At 47.4% G+C, this 22,868-nt stretch overlaps 1 protein-coding gene across 2 annotated transcripts in view; it reads left to right on the top strand.

Moving 5' to 3' along the window:
* Nucleotides 1–695: 695 nt before the first annotated feature.
* The window catches only part of LOC139268987 (proline dehydrogenase 1, mitochondrial-like), a 45,818-nt gene continuing 23,645 nt past the window's right edge, over nucleotides 696–22,868 (top strand). Inside the window, exons 1-3 of one of the 2 annotated variants that reach the window (XM_070887903.1) lie at nucleotides 696–1,061; nucleotides 6,092–6,300; nucleotides 9,533–9,565. In XM_070887903.1, coding sequence (XP_070744004.1) covers nucleotides 783–1,061; nucleotides 6,092–6,300; nucleotides 9,533–9,565 — 521 coding nt within the window. In that variant the 5' untranslated portion in view covers nucleotides 696–782. The remainder of the gene's footprint in view (nucleotides 1,062–6,091; nucleotides 6,301–9,532; nucleotides 9,566–22,868) is intronic. The other variant, XM_070887904.1, reaches the window with a different exon arrangement.

Here is a 22,868-nt window from a genome sequence, read left to right as displayed (position 1 = left end):
ATATTTCCTCGACACTTATACTATACTGTATAAATGCAACACCTGGCACCTGGGAGTCCCTGGCCAAAGACCACCTAAGTGGAAGAAGAGCATCTGGGAGGGCGCTGAGCACGGAGCACCTCGAGTGTCGTCGCCGAGAACATGCAGAAAACAAGAGCAGACAGCGGCAGGAGCGTGCGGCAAACCAGACTCCCCACCCACCCTTTCCTTCAACGACTGTCTGTCCCATCTGTGACAGAGACTATAATTCCCGTATTGGACTGTTCAGTCACCTGAGTGTTATGTTCAGAATAACTCCTCTTAATGTAACTCCAGGGTGAGGAGGCAGCTTGGTGGACTGCCTTTTATACCTGCTAGCCCAGGGTGTGCAGGTGACCCTTGGGTCTCCCACAGGTGTGTCCCCTGGTGGCAAGTCTTACACATTAGTAAAGTTTACTGAGAACTCACTTTTAGAGTGGAAGCAAGTCTTCCTCCATTTCGAGGGACTACCTGTGATGATATAAATACAAGTGTTTATTTTTCTGCTGTCGAGCTGGCTACACTGCCAATAACAGAAGCACCTTTGCTCTGGGCACTGCCAATTACTCCAGGGCAGCCAAGGGGGCGGGGCTTGTTTTTTGTGAATGGAAGGGGGCCGCGCCCTCGCAATCGATTGGTGCGAACAATAGATACACAGTTTGGGAGGGTTCCGCCTCCTCCCGGAACCAGGCGGGTTGTGTAAGTGTGCGTGTGAGAGACATCCTGCAACAGGAGAGCGCCGGGCACACGCACACCAGCCCCCGATGGCCAGCCGCCTCCTCCGCCCGCTGCGCCGCAGCTTCTCCACCGCCCCGGCCCCCAAGCGCAGGGAGCCGGCTGGGGAAGAGCCGGCTTCGGGCCGCCCGTACATCGCTCCCCCTTTGCCGAAGAGCGCCCGGCACCCCGCCGCCGCTGCGCCCGTCCTGCCGGATTTCGGCAACTGCCGCGAAGCCTATCGCAGTAAGAGCAGCGCCGAGCTGGTGCGGAGCCTGCTGGTGTTCCGGCTCTGCTCGTACGGCGTGCTGGTGGACCGGCATAAGGAGGTGAGTGAGCCCCTCGGGGGAGGGGAGGGATGTATATAAATGTGCCAAATTCAAGACTCAGCCAGTGTAGCAGTACACACCTAGATTGCAACGGTGTATAAATGTCTCAAAGATGCAGCATGTGAAGCGATGCATACATAGAATGCAAACAACAACTACTTGTATTTAGATAGCGCCCAAATAGTGTAATGTTTAAAATTTAGACTGCACATTTGAAAAAAAAACACTACTCGCAGTTCCCGGAAATGTGTTATTCGGTATCTCGAGTACTGCGGTTGTTTTTTTTGTACTTGTTTTGCTCTTTCAGGAAACTATGCTTGTTTCCTGGAAACACCCCCAGCGAGATCCTCCCACATTCCCTTCCAGTGAGAAGAGACAGCTAGTTTGTACTAGGTCGAGAATTGAATTTCCTAACATTTGTCGCTGGAGGGCCAGGTCTTCCTCCAGTGATTTCCTAGTGTTTGTGTTATCAGGATAGTTAATCTTGATTCGGTCACCTCAACGTTATGAAGGAATTTGACAAAACTGATCTCACTGTTGAAAGTTTCAAACATCAATATGTTTCCAATGAATAAGTTGGGAATAAGAATTGAAGGAAGTTGCTCATAAAATGGCACTCCTGGTGGAGCACAGAAAAGATATACTCCATTGAATCAGACTTTGCTTTGTGGGTACCAGTCACAGTAGCTGTTAATTATTCTCTGCTGCTTTCAAATTCAGTCAAATATTTTATCCTGCTTAACTAAATGCAATAATGCATGCTTGGGTTCCAGTACCACACGCTGGGCTAGAGTTCCACCGACAGGGCATATAACTGGCAATAGAAGTTCAAAACCGATAAATGTAAATATTACATTTTGGTATGAAGAATAGGTAGGTAACTATTACTTGGAGGGTGCGAATCTAGGTGTGGTCGAGGAACAAAGGGATCTTTGAATACAAATACACAAATCACTAAAAGTTGCGACACATGTTAGCAAGGCTATAAACAAAGCAAACCAAGCACTAGGGTTTATTTCTATAGAATTGAAATGTAGGGAAGTTCTGCTAAACCTGTATCGAAACTTAGTTAGACCACACTTGGAGTACTGCGTACAGTTCCGGTGGCCATATTATAAAGTTTCCACTGATAGGGGAGACTAAAACTAGGGGACGCAATCTTAAAATAAGGGGCCGCCCATTTAAAACTGAGATGAGGAGGAATTTCTTTTCTCAGAGTGTTATAAATCTGTGGAATTCGCTGTCTTGGAGAGCTGTGGAAGCCGGGACATTGAATAAATTTAAGACAGATAGCTTCTTAAGCGATAACGGGTTATGGGGAGCGGGCAGGGACCTGAGTCCGTGATCGGATCAGCCATGATCGTATTAAATGGTGGAGCAGGCTCGAGGGGCCATATGGCCTACTCCTGCTCCTATTTCTTATGTTCTTATGTAAAAGGATATGGAGGCACTGGAGAGGGCACAGAGAAGATTTACAAGGATGCTGCCAGAAATGTGAGGGTATACATATCAGGAAAGGTTGGGTCTCTTTTGAAAAAGATGGCTGATGGGTGACTCAGTCGAGGTCTTCAAAATTATGAAAGGTTTTGACAGAGTGGATATAGAGAGAATGTTTCTACTTGTGTGGAAGAGCATAACTAGAGGCCATCAATATAAGATAGTCACCAAGAAATCTAATAGGGAATTCAGAAGAAAATTCTTTACTCAAAGAGTGCTGAGAATGTGGAACTCGCCACTACGGAGTGGTTGAAGTGAATAGTATAAATGCATTTAAGGGGAGGTTAGACACGCATATGAGGGAGAAGGGAAGAGGGTTATGCTGATAGATTTAGATGAGGAAAGATGGGAGGAGGCTTGAGTAGAGCATAAACGGCGGCATGTACTGGTTGGGCCGAAAGGCCTGTTTCTGTGCCCTATATCCTATGTAATCCTGTATAAGTAACATGGTTCCAGGAACAGTAACACACGCTGGGACACGGTTCCAGGGACAGTAACACACGCTGGGACACAGTTCCAGGAACAGTAACACACGCTGGGACACAGTTCCAGGAACAGTAACACACGCTGGGCCACAGTTCCACCGACTGGGCATATAACTGGCAATAGAAGTTCAACACCGATAAATGTGAGCTACTCTGTATTACATTTTGGTAGGAAGAATAGGGAGGTCACAATCACTTGGAGGGTGAGAGTCTAGGTGGGGTAGAGGAACCAAGGGATCTCGGAGTACAAATACACAAATCACTAAAAGTTGCGACACAGGTTAGCAAGGTCATTAAAAAAGCAAACCAAGCACTGGGGTTTATTTCTAGAGGTATAGAATTGAACTGTAGGGAAGTTATGCTGAATCTGTATCGAACCTTGGTTAGGCCACGCTTGGAGTACTGCATACAGTTTGGTCGCCATATTATAAAAAGAATATTGAAGCACAGGATAGGGTGCAGAGAAGATTTACAAGGATGATACCAGAAATGCGAGGGAATACATATTGGGAAAGGATGAGCAGGCTGGGTCTCTTTTTCTTGAAAAAAGAAGGCTGATGGGTGACCTAATAGAGGTCTTTAAAACTGTGGTTTTATTAGAGTGGATACAGAGAGAATGTTTCTATTTGTGGGGAACAGCATAACTAGAGACCATCAATATAAGATAGTCACCAAAATTCCAATAAGGAATTCGGAGCAAAAATTCGTTACCGAAAGAGTGGTGAGAATGTGGAACTCGCTACCATGGGGAGTGGTTGAAGCGAATAGTATAGATGCACCTAAGGGGAGGCTAGACAAGCATATGAGGGAGAAGGAAATAGAGGGTTATGCTGATAGATTTAGATGAGGAAAGACGAGAGGAGGCTCGAGTGGAGCATAAATGCCGACATGTACTGGTTGGGCCGAGTGACCTATTTCTGTGCCGTATATCCAATGTAATCCTGTGTAAGTAACACGCGCTGGTGTACAGTCCCAGCCGCAGTAACACGCGCTGGTGTACAGTCCCAGCCGCAGTAACACGCGCTGGTGTACAGTCCCAGCCGCAGTAACACGCGCTGGTGTACAGTCCCAGCCGCAGTAACACGCGCTGGTGTACAGTCCCAGGCGCAGTAACACGCGCTGGGGTACAGTCCCAGGGTCAGTAAAACACGCGCTACACGCGCTGGGGTACAGTCCCACCCAGAGTAACACACGCTGGGGTACAGTTCCAGGGACAGTAAAACACGCTGGGGTACAGTTCCAGGGACAGTAACACACGCTGGGGTACAGTTCCAGGGACAGTAAAACACGCTGGGGTACAGTTCCAGGGACAGTAACACACGCTGGGATACAGTTCCAGGGACAGTAACACACGCTGGGCGACAGTTCCAGGGACAGTAACAACAGTAACACACGCTGGGATACAGTTCCAGGGACAGTAACACACGCTGGGCGACAGTTCCAGGGACAGTAAAACACGCTGGGGTACAGTTCCACCCAGAGTAACACACGCTGGGGTACAGTTCCAGGGACAGTAAAACACGCTGGGATACAGTTCCAGGGACAGTAAAACACGCTGGGATACAGTTCCAGGGACAGTAACACACGCTGGGATACAGTTCCAGGGACAGTAACACACGCTGGGATACAGTTCCAGGGACAGTAACACACGCTGGGCGACAGTTCCACTCACAGTAACACACGCTGGGATACAGTTCCAGGGACAGTAACACACGCTGGGCGACAGTTCCAGGGACAGTAACACACGCTGGGCGACAGTTCCACTCACAGTAACACACGCTGGGATACAGTTCCAGGGACAGTAACACACGCTGGGCGACAGTTCCAGGGACAGTAACACACGCTGGGATACAGTTCCAGGGACAGTAACACACGCTGGGCGACAGTTCCACCCACAGTAACACACACTGGGATACAGTTCCAGGGACAGTAACACACGCTGGGTGACAGTGCCAATGACAGCATCGCACGCTGGGCTTCAGTTGCACTGATCGTAACGCTTGCTGATGTGCAGTTCCACAGGCGGTGACAGTTCCACAACCAGTCACACAACTGGGGTCGAGTTCCACATGCCTCAATAATTGTGGGGGTACAGTACCACAGTCGGGTTCATGTAAGGGTACCGAACTTCAGGCTTTGACAGAGACTGTGGTACATTTAACTGATCAAACAAGCCTCTAGTAACTCCCAAATTATTCTTTTTCGCATTAGTCTGGCTTCCTCACTAAGAGAAATGTGGAACATCCCTTTTCTACTTCCTCAATTACTCTGTCTGCATTAAAAGCTAATGTAATACCAGCCACCGACTTTACAGACTTTTAAAGAGGTCTTCTTTGTATTTTTTTCTTTTGCCTTGGGAAGTTTTCATTACAACAGGCATTGGCCCTCCAGCTCCTCATGTGTGGTTGATCTGTACCTCAACTCCATTGTTGAGGGTGCTATCTAAATGCAAGTAGTTACTGTTCTACACTGGGAGAAGGTGGAGTTTTGCACTCTACAATATCTCAGTCGGCAGCTCACACAGCACGAAAATACAAACTCTCCTGAAGATTTGAAAGGGGGAGAAAGATGAGGAGAAAATATCCAGGGAGGAATCTATTGCTTACAGGGCAGGTAGGAGCCTGATCAGAGGACAGGGAACATTCTATTCTAATCCCAGATCAAGTTTTTTTAAAATTAATAAAGTAGACACAATCATTATATTGTTTCCATTCATTGCTTTAATCACGTTGGAGCAGAGACAGAAAAACACCCAAAATAGAACAGAAAAAGCGATGAGGTCTGGCATTGATTTTCAGGAGCAGCAAGGCCTGTTTGATGGATTGATACCTCTTATTTGGAATGATTTTCCTGGGGCCTGATTGAGGGTCAAATTCTACTAAGGTGCAAATGTGATAGATTTAAAGCCATACTTAGCTTGATTTTGCTGGGTTCTGAGGTGCACGTCCTATGTGGTGGGAGTGTGGGTTGTATTGGGGAATGTTTGTTTGGGGTGTGTAAAGTGCAGTCACTTGCGGTTCAGTAACCCAATTGGGTTATTTTTTGCAGCTCATCAACCTGAGTAGGGTCTTGCTGGGGAAATGGCTCTTCAAGAAGCTCATGAGGATGACTTTCTACGGACAGTTTGTGGCAGGAGAGGACCAAGAAGACATCAAGCCCTTGATTCGCCGCAATCGGGCGTTTGGAGTGGGCTCTATCCTCGACTACAGTGTCGAGGAAGACATAACCCAAGAGGAAGCGGAGAATAAGGAAATGGAGTAAGTCAGTTTCAAATTAAATTTGACTCGGTGAGGACACAACGGACACTGAGGGGACAGAACCTAGCACATTGGGGAAAATGTTCCTCTGACACCTGATAGCCTCTCAACAGATTGTTCTCTCCAGACTAATTGAACTTGTGCCGTGCAGGGCTTTAAATAAAATTCTTTCCATTTCTTAAATGGGGCAATGACACTCTCACTTGTGCTGTGCAATCTGCCCTGTGTTGGACTTTGTGCCACCCACTCAGCCTTCCTGATGGTGACACAAGCCACAATGAAACCCCAAGAAGAAAATGCGTTGAAATGTGTTCCTGAAAGTAATTGAATGACATACCTGGATATTAATCTCCCCTCACACTGCACTGTTCAACTCCCAATAATTGTATTCCACACACCACCCATTCACTGCCCCAGCAGCAAATACCTCGGGCAATTTGTTCATCCTTGTCTGTCCTTCTAACCTTCACCGCTGTGTGATAGGATGGCTGAACTTTTACATAATGTTTTGCATGTATAGTGCATGGTAATATATAGTGCATAGTAAGTACGACCTTTCAAACTGGTGCCCTTGCGTCGTTCCAGTACTTGATCTGCCTTGTTGATAACTAGCATTGAATGGAAAATTACAGTGAGCAGTTCATAGCCACAGCCTTTTGCATCTTTGCTGAAGAAGTTTCAAAATAAGACTGAAAGATTGTGTACAGATTTCGTGTTCCAGTGTGCATTACATTAGGCAAAGATAAATTCTATTTACTACTGCTTAGCAATGTGTTTGATTAGTAATTAAACTGATTAGCTGGATAAAGGCAAAGTTGGGACTGCAGTAAGTACTTGCCCTTCAGAATGTGTGTGCTGCCTTCATGGTGACTAGTCCCAAGTAGTTTTGTCTCGTTCATTAAAGCCAGGGATATCCTAGATTATGGCCACGTGATGCATGCCATCAAGCCTTAGAGGCCGTTTATAGGCCCCAGTATTTGCGGAGGGGGAGGCTGCACACGAGCGAAGAGCCCGGCAAGACCTAGGGCGCGGAGGTACTGTCGAATTTAACGGTAGAGCCTCTCTCATTTTTTTGGTTCTGTTTCCCACCTGGCAGCCAACCAAATTAACAGCCTGTCCGAAAGGAAAACCAGCAGGAGGAGGCCACAACCCTGAGGGAGCGCGCGGGAGGGAGGGAGAGGGGGAGCGCCCGAGAAGGAGGGAGGGAGGGAGGGAGGGAGGAAGAGAGAGGGGGAGCGCGTGAGAGAGGGAGGGAGAGGGGGGGGGAAGAGAGAGAGAGAGAGAGAGAGAGAGAGAGAGAGAGAGCGAGCGCGAGCATGGGGGGGGGAGAAAGAAAGAGAGAGAGAGAGGAGAAGTGGGGGTGGGGTAAGAGAGAGAATGCGCGTGAAAGGGAGGGGGGGGGAAGAGTGGGAGTGCGAGGGAGGGAGGGGGCGGGAGTGCGAGGGAGGGAGGGAGCGGGACGGCGCGCGAGGGGAAGCGCACGCGCGGGCGGGAGGGGGAGAGAGAGAGGGGAAGTGCGAGAGAAAGGGAAGTACTCGTGAGGGAGAGAGGGTGGGGGGCACGCGCACGAGAGAGAGAGAGAGAAAGAGAGAGAGAGAGAGAGAGAGAGGGCGGAGCACGCAGAAGGGAGGGAGAGAGAGGGGGAGCACGCGAGAAGGAGAGCGTGAGAGTGAGCGAGCGAGGGAGAGCGCGAGAGAGAAAGAGAAGGGGGGAAACGCACGAGAGAGAGAGAGAGAGAGAGAGAGGGAAGGAGAGAGGTGGAGCACGCAATCGGGAGGGAGAGGGAGTGCGCGCGCGAGATTGAAGGAGGGAGGGGGAGAATGCGAGAGGGGGGCGGGGGGTGAAGAGAGCACGGGGGAGAGAGCTCGCAAGAGAGGGGGAGCGCGCGGGAGGGAGAGAGAGAGAGGGGGAGCACGGGAGGGAGAGGGAGAGAGAGAGAGAGAGAGAGAGAGGTGGAGCATGCAAGCAGGAGGGGGGGAGGGAGGGAGGGAGAGGGAGTGCATGAGATTGAGGGGGAGAACGTGGGGGGGCGCGGGGTAGAGAGAGAGAGATCCTGGCCCACGAGGAGTGCTGGAAAAGGTGCTCACCTTGGGGATCTGGCAGCTCCTGTCTCCCTTTCACTGTCGGGTTTCGCGACCCCTGGTCAGCAGTGAAATTTAAATCGGGCTCCCAATTGCACTGTAGGTGTCCAATTTAGATATGTGGATGAACAGACCTACCTCTCCCCAGTGGGACACTCGAACCGCCGTAAAAAGGACGGTGTGTTGGTTGTGCATTCCCCATATTTAATCACCGCTTCCCCCACCCCCTGCCTCCGCGCTCTCCCGCCTATCTGGGTGGGGGAACATTAATATCGAGACCATAATGTTTAAAGCCACACATTCCCATTAATCTGCATCTATATCAAATTTCTGGTGCTCGCACATTCTGGTGGTCTATTTTGGGAGTTACCCACCAATGAGGCAACAATTTTAAAATTAGCCTTTTGCAAACCTCCCAGGCTACAAATTTCAAACAGGAAATAATTAGCAAATAATAAAAAGAAAAGGTCCAGTCGGCCAGATCTCCATAAGCTTGATTTCCAGGGTTTGATGACTGGTTTGGATGGCCTCCAGCACAACCAAGTTGGTTTTATGAAAATAGAGGCAACTTGACATACATGAAAAGCAGGTTATCCCATATTTTTTTGTATCAACCGTGCGCAACATGGTAATTAGGGGCTTATGTGAGCAGATTCCACCCTGTGTGTAGTTGCCCAGTTTGAACTGGGTAAAGGTTTGTTTGAATTTCATACTGAGCACTGCACGAGTTACAGCTAGATATGCTACTGGTATTAACAGGGTGGGGGCAGATAGGCCTGAGCCTGGAGACCCAAAACCTCAATCTATCTCATTCATAATGTCCTACGTGATTTCCCAAAAGGATTTGCGAGTAAAATGATCTCCTACCTCTGCAGCTAACGTTCCGAAGTCAACCACCATAGCAGCAGGAGAGGGCGGGAGCCAGGAGTGGGAATGCTTTGAGCTGGGGCTAAGTCACAGCTGTGCCTAGCAAAAGAGAAGCCATTTCATTTTTCAGCTCCATGTCTTAGCTTTACTGTAACTTCCAATGTTGCCTGTGCACACCCAGCAGTCAATATAGAAATGATGTCGTCTACAGTACCTGTTCATGGAGCCTTAAACTTTAGCTGTAATAATTGTATAATATTGCATCTTTTTTTTTACATTCTCAGCAATAACAATCTGTCAAGATACAACACGCAAGGGTGAGTTCCAATCCAGTCCCATCTTGATTGATTTAAAGTGGCAATCAGCTCAGCTGATCTTTTGGGAATTCTTTGCTCATTTTCCCTTATTCAACTGCATTCACTGTGCCAGTGAAGCAGTTCTTGATGTTCTCCTCTTGGGCCAGATCTGATGGTCTACTGCATCTTGGTTCCGTCGTACCTGCTCTTTGCTGCCTCGTAAAAATCCTGCCTATCTTATTTGGTGTCTTGATCAGCTTGAAGCAATTTTATTTCTGCCTGGATCTTCTGTAAATGCACTTTTGGAACCACTAAGCACAACTTTATTGAAAAGAAGCATCAACTTTGGTCTGTTACCACAACTGCCACTTGTGCTGTTATTCCCTGCTTCTATTGGCTCCAACTGTTGCTGGAAGGATGAAGCTGGAGGAAAATATTGAGTCAAAAAATCTGACCTTTTGATGCACCTTTTTCTTCTGACTCTGATTTTACTGATCTAGGTGAAGAGCTTCCCTCCATTGCTGTGCTATCATTAACGTCAAGTTAGAAAAATAGTAAATAGGTGCAGGTGTAGGCCATTTGGCCTTTCGAACCTGCACCACCATTCAATATGATCATGGTTGAGAGTTTTATCCTTTCTAGGTCTGTCCGATCCTCTGCTGCCTGAACTCCCAAGAACAACGATAACTCTTTGCGTTCGCAAAGTTTCTCTAATGTTGTAAGGTGTCCCAAGGTGCTTCGCAGAAGGCCAGATATAAAGGAACAGGTGCTGGTGGTTGAGATTGGAGTGGTGGTCAAAAGCTTGGATGAAAAGATGAGTTTTAAGGAGTCTTAAAGCCAGCGAGGCAGAGGCGTTTTAGGGAGGGAGTTCCAGAGAGTAGGGCTGAGGTGACTGAATGCTCTACACCAGTGATGGAGGAGATGCACAGAAGGTTTGTGGGATAATAGGCCAGTGTAGATTAGTGAGTATGGCAGGAGGGACTTGGTGCAGGACAGGGTTGAATCTGTTGCAGCAGCAACAAGCACTCGCTATTATTCAACACTTCTGACATAGAAAAGTGATGCTTCAGAGGTGTAATCAAAAGGACGTAAAGCCCAAGAAGGACATTAGAGAAAGAAATAAAGACTTGACAAATCTTCTGGAATTTTTTGAGGATGTTTCCAGTAGAGTGGACAAGGGAGAACCAGTTGATGTGGTATATTTGGACTTTCAGAAGGCTTTCGACAAGGTCCCACACAAGAGATTAATGTGCAAAGTTAAAGCACATGGGATTGGGGGTAGTGTGCTGACATGGATTGAGAACTGGTTGTCAGACAGGAAGCAAAGAGTAGGAGTAAATGGGGACTTTTCAGAATGGCAGGCAGTGACTAGTGGGGTACCGCAAGGTTCTGTGCTGGGGCCCCAGCTGTTTACACTGTACATTAATGATTTAGACGAGGGGATTAAATGTAGTATCTCCAAATTTACGGATGACACTAAGTTGGGTGGTAATGTGAGCTGCGAGGAGGATGCTATGAGGCTGCAGAGCGACTTGGATAGGTTAGGTGAGTGGGCAAATGCATGGCAGATGAAGTATAATGTGGATAAATGTGAGGTTATCCACTTTGGTGGTAAAAACAGAGAGACAGACTATTATCTGAATGGTGACAGATTAGGAAAAAGGGAGGTGCAACGAGACCTGGGTGTCATGGTACATCAGTCATTGAAGGTTGGCATGCAGGTACAGCAGGCGGTTAAGAAAGCAAATGGCATGTTGGCCTTCATCGCGAGGGGATTTGAGTACAGGGGCAGGGAGGTGTTGCTACAGTTGTACAGGGCCTTGGTGAGGCCACACCTGGAGTATTGTGTACAGTTTTGGTCTCCCAACTTGAGGAAGGACATTCTTGCTATTGAGGGAGTGCAGCGGAGGTTCACCAGACTTGATTCCTGGGATGGCAGGACTGACATTTGAAGAAAGACTGGATCAACTGGGCTTGTATTCACTGGAGTTCAGAAGAATGAGAGGGGATCTCATAGAAACGTTTAAAATTCTGATGGGTTTAGACAGGTTAGATGCAGGAAGAATGTTCCCAATGTTGGGGAAGTCCAGAACCAGGGATCACAGTCTAAGGATAAGGGGTAAGCCATTTAGGACCGAGATGAGGAGAAACTTCTTCACCCAGAGAGTGGTGAACCTGTGGAATTCTCTACCACAGAAAGTTGTTGACGCCAATTCACTAAATATATTCTAAAAGGTGTTAGATGTAGTCCTTACTACTAGTGGATCAAGGGCTATGGTGAGAAAGCAGGAATGGGGTACTAAAGTTGCATGTTCAGCCATGAACTCATTGAATGGCGGTGCAGGCTCGAAGGGCCGAATGGCCTACTCCTGCACCTATTTTCTATGTTTCTATGTCTGGCAGCTTTTTTTGTGTGTTCCTGTCTGCTGCCATCGTGGTCCAGGTACGTTTGTTTTTCTTTACAGAACCTGCAGCGCTGACCATTCCCTTTAAGGGAGGGAAGGAACCTTCCAACGTGGCAGTGCTGCACGGCCCAGTGTGCACCACTGCTCCACCCACCACCCCGCCTGCTGCCGATTACGCTCCAGGAAGGAAGTGCAGTGCTTGATTTAGCGTCCACTTCCTTCTTGGAGCATAAACGGCGACATTTTTAAAAGTTTGAAATGATTAACTTCTGCCGCTAATTTTTCAAACTTTTAAAAGTTAACGCCCCAAGTGGAGCGATACCCAATTTCACCCCCTGGATATCTGATTCATACTAGGCTACAAGACCAGTGGAATCTCTGGTGAGATGTCTCGTGCCCCTTGATAACAGAATATCGTCTTATTTTGTATCTCACACCGAGTACCTAATCTGAACAGCCACTAATCTCTCTGGTCTGAAGGTCCTTCAGCATCCCGCAAGAGCCACAAAGGGTTATTTTGGCCAAAGGGTGAAAACAGACGCTAAATGGGCGCAGTGCTCATAAGACTAGCCTGCCTCAAAGTCTGTATTTAGCTGTTTCCTGTATCCTCTCTGATCGCTGTTAGGAACGGGCGTTAGTTGAAGCCCTAGCTACCGAAATGCTGTGCAGCCTCTTAAAATGCCTGCTAGCACTCATTAAAGTGGCAATCAGCTGTTTAACGAGCTGCGGGCGGCCGTTCATTGTGCTGGCTTCAAATCCTTTACCAAGATGGCATCTTGCGCTAAACCACTGTTTCAGCTTAAGACCCCATCTTGGCCACCTTGAAGAATCGTTAGTGCCTGAACGCGCTGCCAAAAATCGCCCCGACAGTCTCTCCTTTTATATATTTAATTTACTTGAAAAAGGAAAGCAGCTGAAATTTTAAAGATATTATCAAACAAAAATACAATGGAGTAAAACTCTCTAGCGTTAGCACAGTTCACAACCACTTCCGTACAAAGTAGTCAGCCAATTTCAACACGCAACTTTACCAACCAAACCATATCCCAGTCTAGTTCACAATAATAAACTTTATATAATAATGTGAGATGTAAACTGTTCCCAATTTTGAGTGAAATCAATTTGCAGACTCCTTTACACCATTGACTACACTTCAAAAGTACTTCATTGGCTGTTAAGCGCTTTTGGGGTGTCCTGAGGTTGTGAAAGGCTCACAATATAAATTCAAGTCTTTTGTTTAATTGACACTTGTTTGGAAATGGACATGGTATCTAGACTTAGCACGGGGAATAATAACTCCTGGGCGGGAGGACAGCAAGGGGAACTGTCCCATTTTAATGACAGGGCCTCATTTAAATTTTGCCAGACAGCTGCCCGAAGTGGCCTGCCCTCACCTGTTCAGTATATATACTCACGCGCACACTCTTTCTAGCTGGAAGTCACGTTTTTGTCATCACTCCGTAGCTGAAGGGCAGGAACGACAATTGGTTCAACTCGTTTGTGGCCTCAGTTCAGATCAGCTGATTCTGCACCACCTTCAACTTAAATGAGTTTAATAGATCCTTAGTTTAAGCTGACAGTGCTCTAAAAGAGTTGTAACAAAGTCCAGACCACCAGGGACGGAAGATTAAATAATATGATTTTAAATATTAGGTGGACACCTAATTACCTTTCTCTTATTGCAAGTTTTCCTAATTATTTTAGTAAATTGGAAGAGTTTGAGAGAGTGGAAGATTATGCATGGGCTGTTGGGCACACAATCATGTTCTTGCAGTGAGCTCTATTGGTGCTGTGCGTGTGAAATGTTGAGTGTGGGGTGGCTGGGGGGGTACAATTTTCTAAAAGTTCTGTATTTAATATGCAAATCTCTTGCTAACTCAGTCATGTGACCACAAGAAGCAACATTGCAAGCGTGCTGGGTGTGGGCCGTTTTCATTGGCTAGCTGGCCAGAGATGAGGGGGGGGGGGGGGGGGCGGGGGGGAGGGTGTTGGGAAGTGATAGGAAAGTGGTCCGGTGATGCTAAATATCTGCAGGTTACATAATCTTTGGCTCAGTGCCAACTGGAAAATTTCCACTGCTCTTTTAAGTTCTTTTTTGCGGGAGATGCATGCAGGACGACAATAAATGAGTTTTGGAAAGGGGTCTCTTGCTTTTTTTATCTGCACCAAAGCTAAACCAAATCTGAGAGTTCAGGTTTCCTCCGAGGCACCTGCGGATGGAGAATTAAAAAAAAAAAAAATAATGTATTAAGATGATTGAATCTGATTCTGTGGGTAACAGCTCTTGGGCTTGAATCCTCCTGCTTTTTTATACGGTCTTTCTGACTTCTCCCTCCATCCCCGAAGGGAGTGTCTGGATTCAGATCTATGCGTCCCCGCCACACACACACACACACACACACACACACACACACACACACACACACACACACACACACACGCTCCCATGCTCTCTTCTCCACACCCCCCCCCCCACCTTGCATACATCATCATCATCATCATCATCATAGACGGTCCCTCGAACGAGGATGACTTGCTTCCACACCAAAAGGGATGGGTTTGCAGATGTTTCAATGAAGGACCCGATATTCCAGTCCTGAACTCCAGGGGGGGAACCTGCCTGTGTCGTGGATTTTAAAAAAACGTGTGGTGACCCTTGCACATCGGCCACCACACAGGCTCGACAGAGCTCGGCCTTTATCCAGTGGCAAGGGTTAACCAGGATGGCTGGAGACCTGCTCTGCTGCACAGACCTAGTGCGCACACATATCGCAGTGTGGGCTGGCCCGTGCTGCCCCTGAGCCCTCGGCTCTTCTGGGCCCCGTACCCCCATTTGCCACACCTCCGCCACGATCGCTTGCTGCTCCTCCGCATACACGCTCACACACACAACACACTCCTCATCATAGGCAGTCCCTCGTATCGAGGATGACTTGCTTCGACGCCAAAAAAGGATGAGTTCACAGGTGTTACAATGAAGGACCTAATATTCCAGGTCCGGAACTACATAGCGTAGGGTGGAAGATGCCCTGTGCGTGGATTTTTTTAACGTGGGGTGGCCGTTGCACACCAGCCACCACACGGGCTTGACAGAGCTAGGTCTTGGTCCAGTGGCAAGGGTTAACCAAGACGACTGGAGAGCAGCTCTGCAGCAGGGGCCTAGTGTGCACACATAAGAGTGTGGGCTGGCCTGTGCTGCCCCTGGGCCCAAGCCTCTTCTGGCCCTGAACTCGCACCTCTCCTGGGCCCTGATCACGTCTCTGTACAATCTCTCGCCGCTCCTTCGCCCTGACCTCGCCGCTCCTGCTGTACCTGCCCACGCTCCAATCACCGATCTGGACCTTCGCTGACGTCGCCCTCCTGCACTAGCTTGCGCTGTACCTTGCAGTGTACCATACAACACACACCACACACACTCCCACATTACCCCCACCTCGCATACACACTCACACACAGAGTGAGAAGCTTAGTTGTGTAAGGGTTAACCTGTATGAACTCTGTTCAGCATTTCTATAGGGCGTGCCTCTGCATGCTCTTGTGTCCTGGTTGCAGGAGGAGGCAGAATCCTTCCTGCAGCAGCCCAGGGGCAGCTGCTTGTTTTACGCTCAAGCTCTCTGACTTTCAGCTGGTAGTTCACTGATTCGAGCGTCCCAGCAGTCTCCTTCCAGCATAGACTTAACACCGAGGGGCTGACTCTGATAGTGACTGTGTGTAATGGGCCTAATGCATATTCTGACACATTGCACAGATTGGGAACTGCTGTTCCAATTAATTGACCGGTTTAGATGCTGAGTGTAATGAGCTCTATTACAGATTGCTGGCTGCGCAAGAGTTTTTTATTCTTAGATCCTCGAGTGCTTGCAGTTTGGAGCACGCAGAGGCCTTTTTAGCATCAGGCTACTGATCATTGGAAGATTTAGGGGCGGATTGGCTGTGCAGAGTGCTTCTGCATCTGGTGCTTGTCGGTAGACTTGGTTGGCACAGTGTCTTGTGCAGTAATGGGGCTGATAGATAATGTGATGTTACTATTAAAGCTTCTGATCTTTATTGCAGCTTGTTAATCGGTGAGTAAACACACTGAGCTGTCACTTCTGGTACAAGGTTTAATATTTACCTTTCATCCACCGTAGATTTTATTTTTGAGGGTTTCATGTGCCGTTTGCACAGTCATGCTGATTCTTGGAAATATGAATCCCTACTTTCTGGCTTCACAAACCTCTGTTTCATTGGTCCGGAATTCGCAGTCTGTGGCGTAGCTAAGGAGTACGCCACCAACATCCAAATGCAATCCACACTTGCCTCATGTAAACCCTCCTTTGAAAAGTCGCTTTGAAACGCTGCAGAATTGCGCGTCGGGTCATGGCCCGCGGATCTCCGGGGCGCATCGTTGTGCATTGGCAAATCTGGGATCATGTGGGGGATGGCTGCTTTGACTTCCTGACTCTTAGCCAATCAGAAAACAGAGGAAATTGCTAAAACCGATTGTAAATATATGTCAATAGAAGACCGTGTCAGCTGTGATTCAGTGCCTCTGAGTCAGAAGATTGCAGGTTCAAGTCCCACTCCAGAGACTTGAGCACATAAATCTCGGCTGACACTCCAGTGCAGTGCTGAAGGGAGTGCTGCGCTGTTGGAGGTGCCGTCTTTCAGATGAGACGTTCAACCGAGGCCCCGTCTGCCCCCTCAGGTGGACGTAAAAGATCCCATGGCACTATTTCGAAGAAGAGCAGTGGAGTTATCCCTGGTGCCCTGGCCAATATTTATCCCTCAATCAACATAACAAAAACAGATTATCTGGTCATTATCACAGTGCTGTTTGTGGGAGTTTGCTGTGCGCAATTTGGCTGCCGCATTTCCCACATTACAACAGTGACTACAGTCAAAGCACTTAATTGGCTGTAAAGCGCTTTGAGACATCCGGTGGTTGTGAAAGACGCGATATAAATGTAAGTCTTTCTACTGGCATATATTTACCATCTACATAGCGTTTAATAACCACTCTTAATTGGAAATGTTGCTTGAAGGGATTTAAAAAGGTCGGGATATATATTTTAGTTACGCCAGTTATACATTTGATCAAATATCTTTCATAACTGTAAATAATAATACTGCATTTGTTAGATTTATGGTTCTTACCTACTCCGGATTAGATTGGATGCTCAATTATTTCAATTGCCCATAAAGTAGCAAACCCCAGAACAAAATGTTTCTATAAATCATTTGTTTTTTTAAATTTTAATCTGTTGAGAAATAATCAGCACACACAAACTTTGCCCTAAAACCCAATATATCCAATCTATAAAGTGCCTATTGCTGGTTTTACTGTGCTTCATCTTTTCCGCTGAGTTTTTGAAATTTTCAATTTGCAACCTGGATATAAAACTGGTGTTGTGGATTCACTGTTCTAGAAACTGCCAATTGTCCTCTCCTTCCACTCACAAGTGATATTCCCCACCAACTACAAATTTCAACCCCTGTTACTGGGAACCTTAGCTTGAGGGATTTTTTTCACGAGAGCGATCTTAACAAAACATTTGTGTGGTTTTATTTTCACGCCTTTGCTGTTATGCCCCACAAAACTTATTTTTTGTGACAAAAGAGCAGTTGGAAAATCCACGAAAGGAAAGCCCATGATCAGTATTTCCTGATTTATGTTACATGATTTCTACTGGTTGTCAACTAGATTATCTTCGCCTCCTCCCTGGTTTCCCCAATTCCCAGTGTTCCAGCTATACCTTTTTAAAACCATTTCTGGAGCTGCGGTCATCAAGATGGATAGCTGCATGATGCTATTCACAGCCAGCATCCACATTTTGTTGCAGGTCACACTATGTGGTTAGACACATGGAATGAGCTTTGTGTCTGGCCAGTAAATGTTTTAATCAGAAAATGAGAGAAACGGGTCAGTCAGTCAGTCAGTCAGTCGGCAACTAATACACTTTTCTCACCCCCCCCCACCCCCTCCTTACGCTGTGCAACAGGCTCCTGAGCCTGTTTGCATGAGACGTAAAAGTTTTCAAGGTAATTAATGCACAGTAGGTGGGCAATTAGCCCAACTTTTCAGCAGCACCTTAATTTGGTTGGGTAGATGAAACGAGCAGTGAACTTGTTTGGAAATTCTGAACTTGCAGACCAAAGGCAGAGCACGCCGTCTTATCGATTGTATATTCAGGACCAATTTGTTTAATGGAAAATCTTGGGTGTTTTCCATCTCCTCTGCCTTTCTCAGCACTTTGGGACAAAGTACCATCTTATCCCTAGGGATTTGTTTATCTTTGAGCCCATAAGTCTATCTAGGGCTTCTATCTTATTTATATTGAAGTTATTCGCCTTGCCTTGGTTAACTGTGTTTGGGGAGGGCATGTCGGTCAGGTCTCCCCTGGTGAATACTTGGAGAAATTAATCATCCAGAATATTAACTATTCGATATTTGTCCTCTAGTTTTGCGCCTGTTTGTATCTTTGGATCGCACCTCTTCTCTAACTGCCCTTGCTATTGTAGCACTTTTTTCTTTGTCTCACTGATTTATTTTTTAATGCGTTTCAACATATCCTTGTATTCACCTCAGTGAACCCCTTGCCATTTCCCTCTGCAGGATTTGTAGAGCGTGGGGAGGGAAAGAGAGAGACTGGTGGGGGAAGAGACAGGCAGAGAGAGAGTGTGAGAGACTGGTAGGGGGAGGGCCAAATGGCCTACTCCTGCTTCTATTTCTTATGGGAGACAGACGGACAGTGACAGACAGAGAGAGAGACTGTGACTGATTGGGGGGGGGGGGGTGAGGGGAAGAAAGAGAGAGACTGTGACTGACTGGAAGAGAGAGACTGACTGAATGGGAGGAGTGTGGGGAGAGAGAGATTGTGAGTGACTGGGGGAGAAGGAGAGAGGCTGTGACTAACTGGGAGAGAGAGAGAGACTGTGACTGATAGAGAGAAACATAGAAAATAGGTGCAGGAGTAGGCCATTCGGCCCTTCAAGCCTCCACCACCTTTCAATAAGATCATGGCTGATCATGCAACTTCAGTACCCCATCCCTGCTTTCTCTCCATACCCCTTGATCCTTTTAGCCGTAAGGGTCACATCTAACTCCCTTTTGAATATATCTAATGAACTGGCATCAACAACTTTCTGTGGTAGAGAATTCCACAGGTTAACAACTCTCTGAGTGAAGAAGTTTCTCCTCATCTCGGTCCTAAATGGCCTACCCCTTATCCTTAGACTGTGACCCCTGGTTCTGGACTCCACCCAACATTGGGAACATTCTTCCTGCATCTAACTTGTCCAATCCTGTCACAATGTTATGTTTCTATGAGATCCCTGCTCATTCTTCTAAATTCCAGTGAATATAAGCTTAGTCGATCCAGTCTTTTTTCATATGTCAATCCTACCATCCCGGGAATCAGTCTGGTGAACCTTCGCTGCGCTCCCTCAATAGCAAGAATGTCCTTCCTCAGATTAGGAGATCAAAACTGAACACAATATTCAAGGTGTGGCCTCACCAAGGCCCTGTACAACTGCAGCAAGACCTCCCTGCTCCTATACTCAAATCCTCTCACTATGAAGGCCAACATGCCATTTGCCGCCTTCGCCGCCTGCTGTACCTGCATGCCAACTTTCAATGATTGATGAACCATGACACCCAGGTCTTGTTGCACCTCCCCTTTTCCTAATCTGTTCAGATAATATTCTGCCTTCCTGTTTTTGCCACCAAAGTGGATAACCTCACATTTATCCACATTATACTGCATCTGCCATGCATTTGCTCACTCACCTAACCTGTCCAAGTCACCCTGCAGCCTCTTAGCGTCCTCCTCACAGCTCTCACTGCCACCCAGCTTAGTGTCATCTGCAAACCTGGAGATATTACATTCAATTCCTTCATCTAAATCATTAATGTATATTGTCAATAGCTGGGGGAGAGATTGTGACTGACTGGGGGGGAGAGAGAGAGACTCTGGATGGGGTGGGGGGGGGGGGAAGGGAGGGAGGGAGAGAGGGAGAGGGAGAGAGAGAGAGAGAGAGAGACTGGAGGGGGGAAGACATGGACGCAGAGAGAGAGGAGAGACGGGTGGGGGGGGCGGGGAGAGAGAGACACTGGGGAAAAAGAGAGAGGGAGACGGAGGGAAGGGGAGAGAGAGAGAGAGGCAGGGAACGGTGAAAGAGAGCGAGCATGGGGAATGGAGGAAAGGAGAGAGAGGTGAGGGTCTAGGTTTGCGTAGTCCGTTGCTGGGGACTGAGCGATGACCGCACTTTGGAACAACACAGGTGGAAGCGCAACACATATACAATGGCTGCTGGAATGAGGCTAAAGCAAACCAGCTTTAGGCCCTCTGAAACAAAAATGAAACAGATGCTGTGTCTGGACATGTACCTGAGGGTGGGGCCAAGCCCTTCTATTCAAATATAAGCATCTTGTGGGTTTTATTTGTGTGTGTCCATATCATTGTCTCAGAAATACATTATTAAATTTTCTTTGTCTGAGGCTGAACCAGACTGTTCACAATTTTGGTGTCATATTTGATCCTGAAATGAGCTTTCGACCACATCTCCACATTATAACTAAGACCGCCTATTTCCACCTCCGTAACATCGCCTGTCTCCGCCCTTGTCTCAGCTCATCCGCTGCTGAAGCCCTCATCCATGCCTTTTTTACCTCTAGACTTGACTATTCCAACGAAACCCTGGCTGGCTGCCCACATTCTACCCTACGTAAACTAGAGGTGATCCTAAACTCGGCTGCCCATGTCCTAACGCGTACCAAGTCCCGCTCATCCATCACCCCTGTGCTCACTGACCTACATTGGCTCCTGGTTAAGCAACGCCTCGATTTCAAAATTCTCATCCTTATTTTCAAATCTCTCCATGGCCTTGCCCCTCCCTGTCTCTGTAATCTCCTCCAGCCCCACAACTCCCCTCCCCCCCCCCACCACCACCACCACCGAGATGTCAGCGCTCCACTAATTCTGCCCTCTTGAGCATCCCTGATGATAATCGCACAACCATTGGTGACCGTGCCTTCTGTTGTCTAGGCCCCAAGCTCTGGAACTCCCTGCCTAAACCTCTCCGCCTCTCTTACCTCTCTTTCCTCCTTCAAGATGCTCCTTGAAACCTACCTCTTTGACCAAGCGTTTGATCACCTGCGCTAATTTCTACTTGTGCGGCTCGGTGTCAATTATTTTAAATCTCATAATACTCCTGTGAAGCGCCTTGGGACATTTCACTACATTAAAGGCGTTATATAAATACAAGTTGTTGTCCCGGTCTACTTTTTCTTGGTCTGTATTGTTCAAGTTGAGGGTGTTCACATGACGTAACCAGCAGCTGAAATATAGTAACAAAGGCTTTCTGTTTGATGCCTGGGCTCGCTATGCTCACATAGATATTCACGGGTTACAACAAACTCCGAGACTGAGTGAATGTCTATGGGAATGGTCTGAGATACTAAACCCGAGGGAAAATTCTACAGTTTGTAACAGCAAATGAGGCTAATAAGAATAAAGATCATGTAAATCAGGATGTATTGATTGAGTAACTGCCAACTTGGATTTTAAAAGTGGGTGGGTTGTGGGAGGAACTATGTGGCTGTACTGTCCCAGTTCAGGAGAATCACTGTGCAGTTTGGGAGAGTTGTTTGGGGTCAGTACACATGCTGGAGGCAGCTAACCAAAGCAGCCACATTTCCGTTGCACGCCCTCTGTTATGCTGTCCCTGCCTTTTCCCTTCTCCCTTTCTTGCTGTGTGTGTCTATTGGGCAGTTGCATCCACACTGCGGTTGGATTCTTTGTCCTTGCGCCTGCCTGTATCAGGAGCTAGATCCACGTGCTGTCTTGTGACTTGAGATGCGAGAAGGTCATAGATAATTGGAATAGTAGGAATTCCGACCCAGCATTCCAGCTTTGACTGAGGCTTGTCTAAATACAGTGGGCAGCTGATTGTGATGTTGCCGCCTCTCTGGTCTAGTGTTGCGGTGCAGAAAATTTAAACCATTAAAATAAAAAAGATAATTGCATTACAGCAGTTAGTTCAGTGCTTGTTGCCAGCTCAAAGGACTGCGTCTGACAACCAAGCCAGGCTAGATCGACGATGGCCTATTTTCATTTCCACTCTGTACACGTTGGGCCCAAGTTTCGGGTGGAGTTGCTCCTAGATTTTTGGAGCAACTAGTTTAGTTTGGAGTATGTTAGAAATTGCAATTCTCGGATATTAGTTTGCTCTAGTTCGAGTGAGTTAGTTTAGGTTGGCTTGAGGTAAGGTACTTTTTTTTCAAATGGGGGTGTGTCCAGCCACTCAGGCCTGTTTTGCAAGTTTTGGCAGTGAAACTAACTTCGGATGGAGTAAGTGTCCACTTTTGTAAGTTCTGAAAAACCTTACCTAGAGTTAAGTTAAGTTCAGGCACAGCCAGAGACGGCGGGTGGGAAGCATTAAACACAAAGGACACATCAACATCACAAGGGGTGGGGTGGGGGGAAGGGGGGGTGAAGGAAAGTTAGAGGATTTTCCACAAACACCTTCACAAGAACATGAAAGAAGCAAAGTACATTTAAAGCACCAAGCACTAAACGAAGCACAAAAAGTAATAAGCAATTAATTAATAAAAAATAGATGGAACCCTGCACCTAAAGCACCAAGACCAAATTAATAAGCAATCAATCAATAAAAAATAGAAGTCCTACCTTTATGTGAAGGGAAGGTGTCTCTGTCAGTGTCTCTCTCTATCTGACAGTGGGGGGGGGGGGGGGGGGGGGGTGTGTGTCTGTGGGAGGGAGGGAGGGTGTGTGTGTGTGTGTGTGTGTGGGGTGGGAGGGGGTGCGTGCGTATGTGTGTGGGGGGGGGGGTGGGAGGATGTGTGTGTGTGTGGGGGGGGTGGGAGGGTGTGTGTGGGGGAGGGGGGCGTGCGAAGGGAGGGTGGGTGGAGGTGTGTG

The sequence above is a fragment of the Pristiophorus japonicus genome, chromosome 8 (assembly GCF_044704955.1).
Source record: "Pristiophorus japonicus isolate sPriJap1 chromosome 8, sPriJap1.hap1, whole genome shotgun sequence".
In the NCBI taxonomy this organism is placed as follows: domain Eukaryota; kingdom Metazoa; phylum Chordata; class Chondrichthyes; family Pristiophoridae; genus Pristiophorus; species Pristiophorus japonicus.
This window is presented reverse-complemented; position numbering and strand designations above follow the sequence as displayed.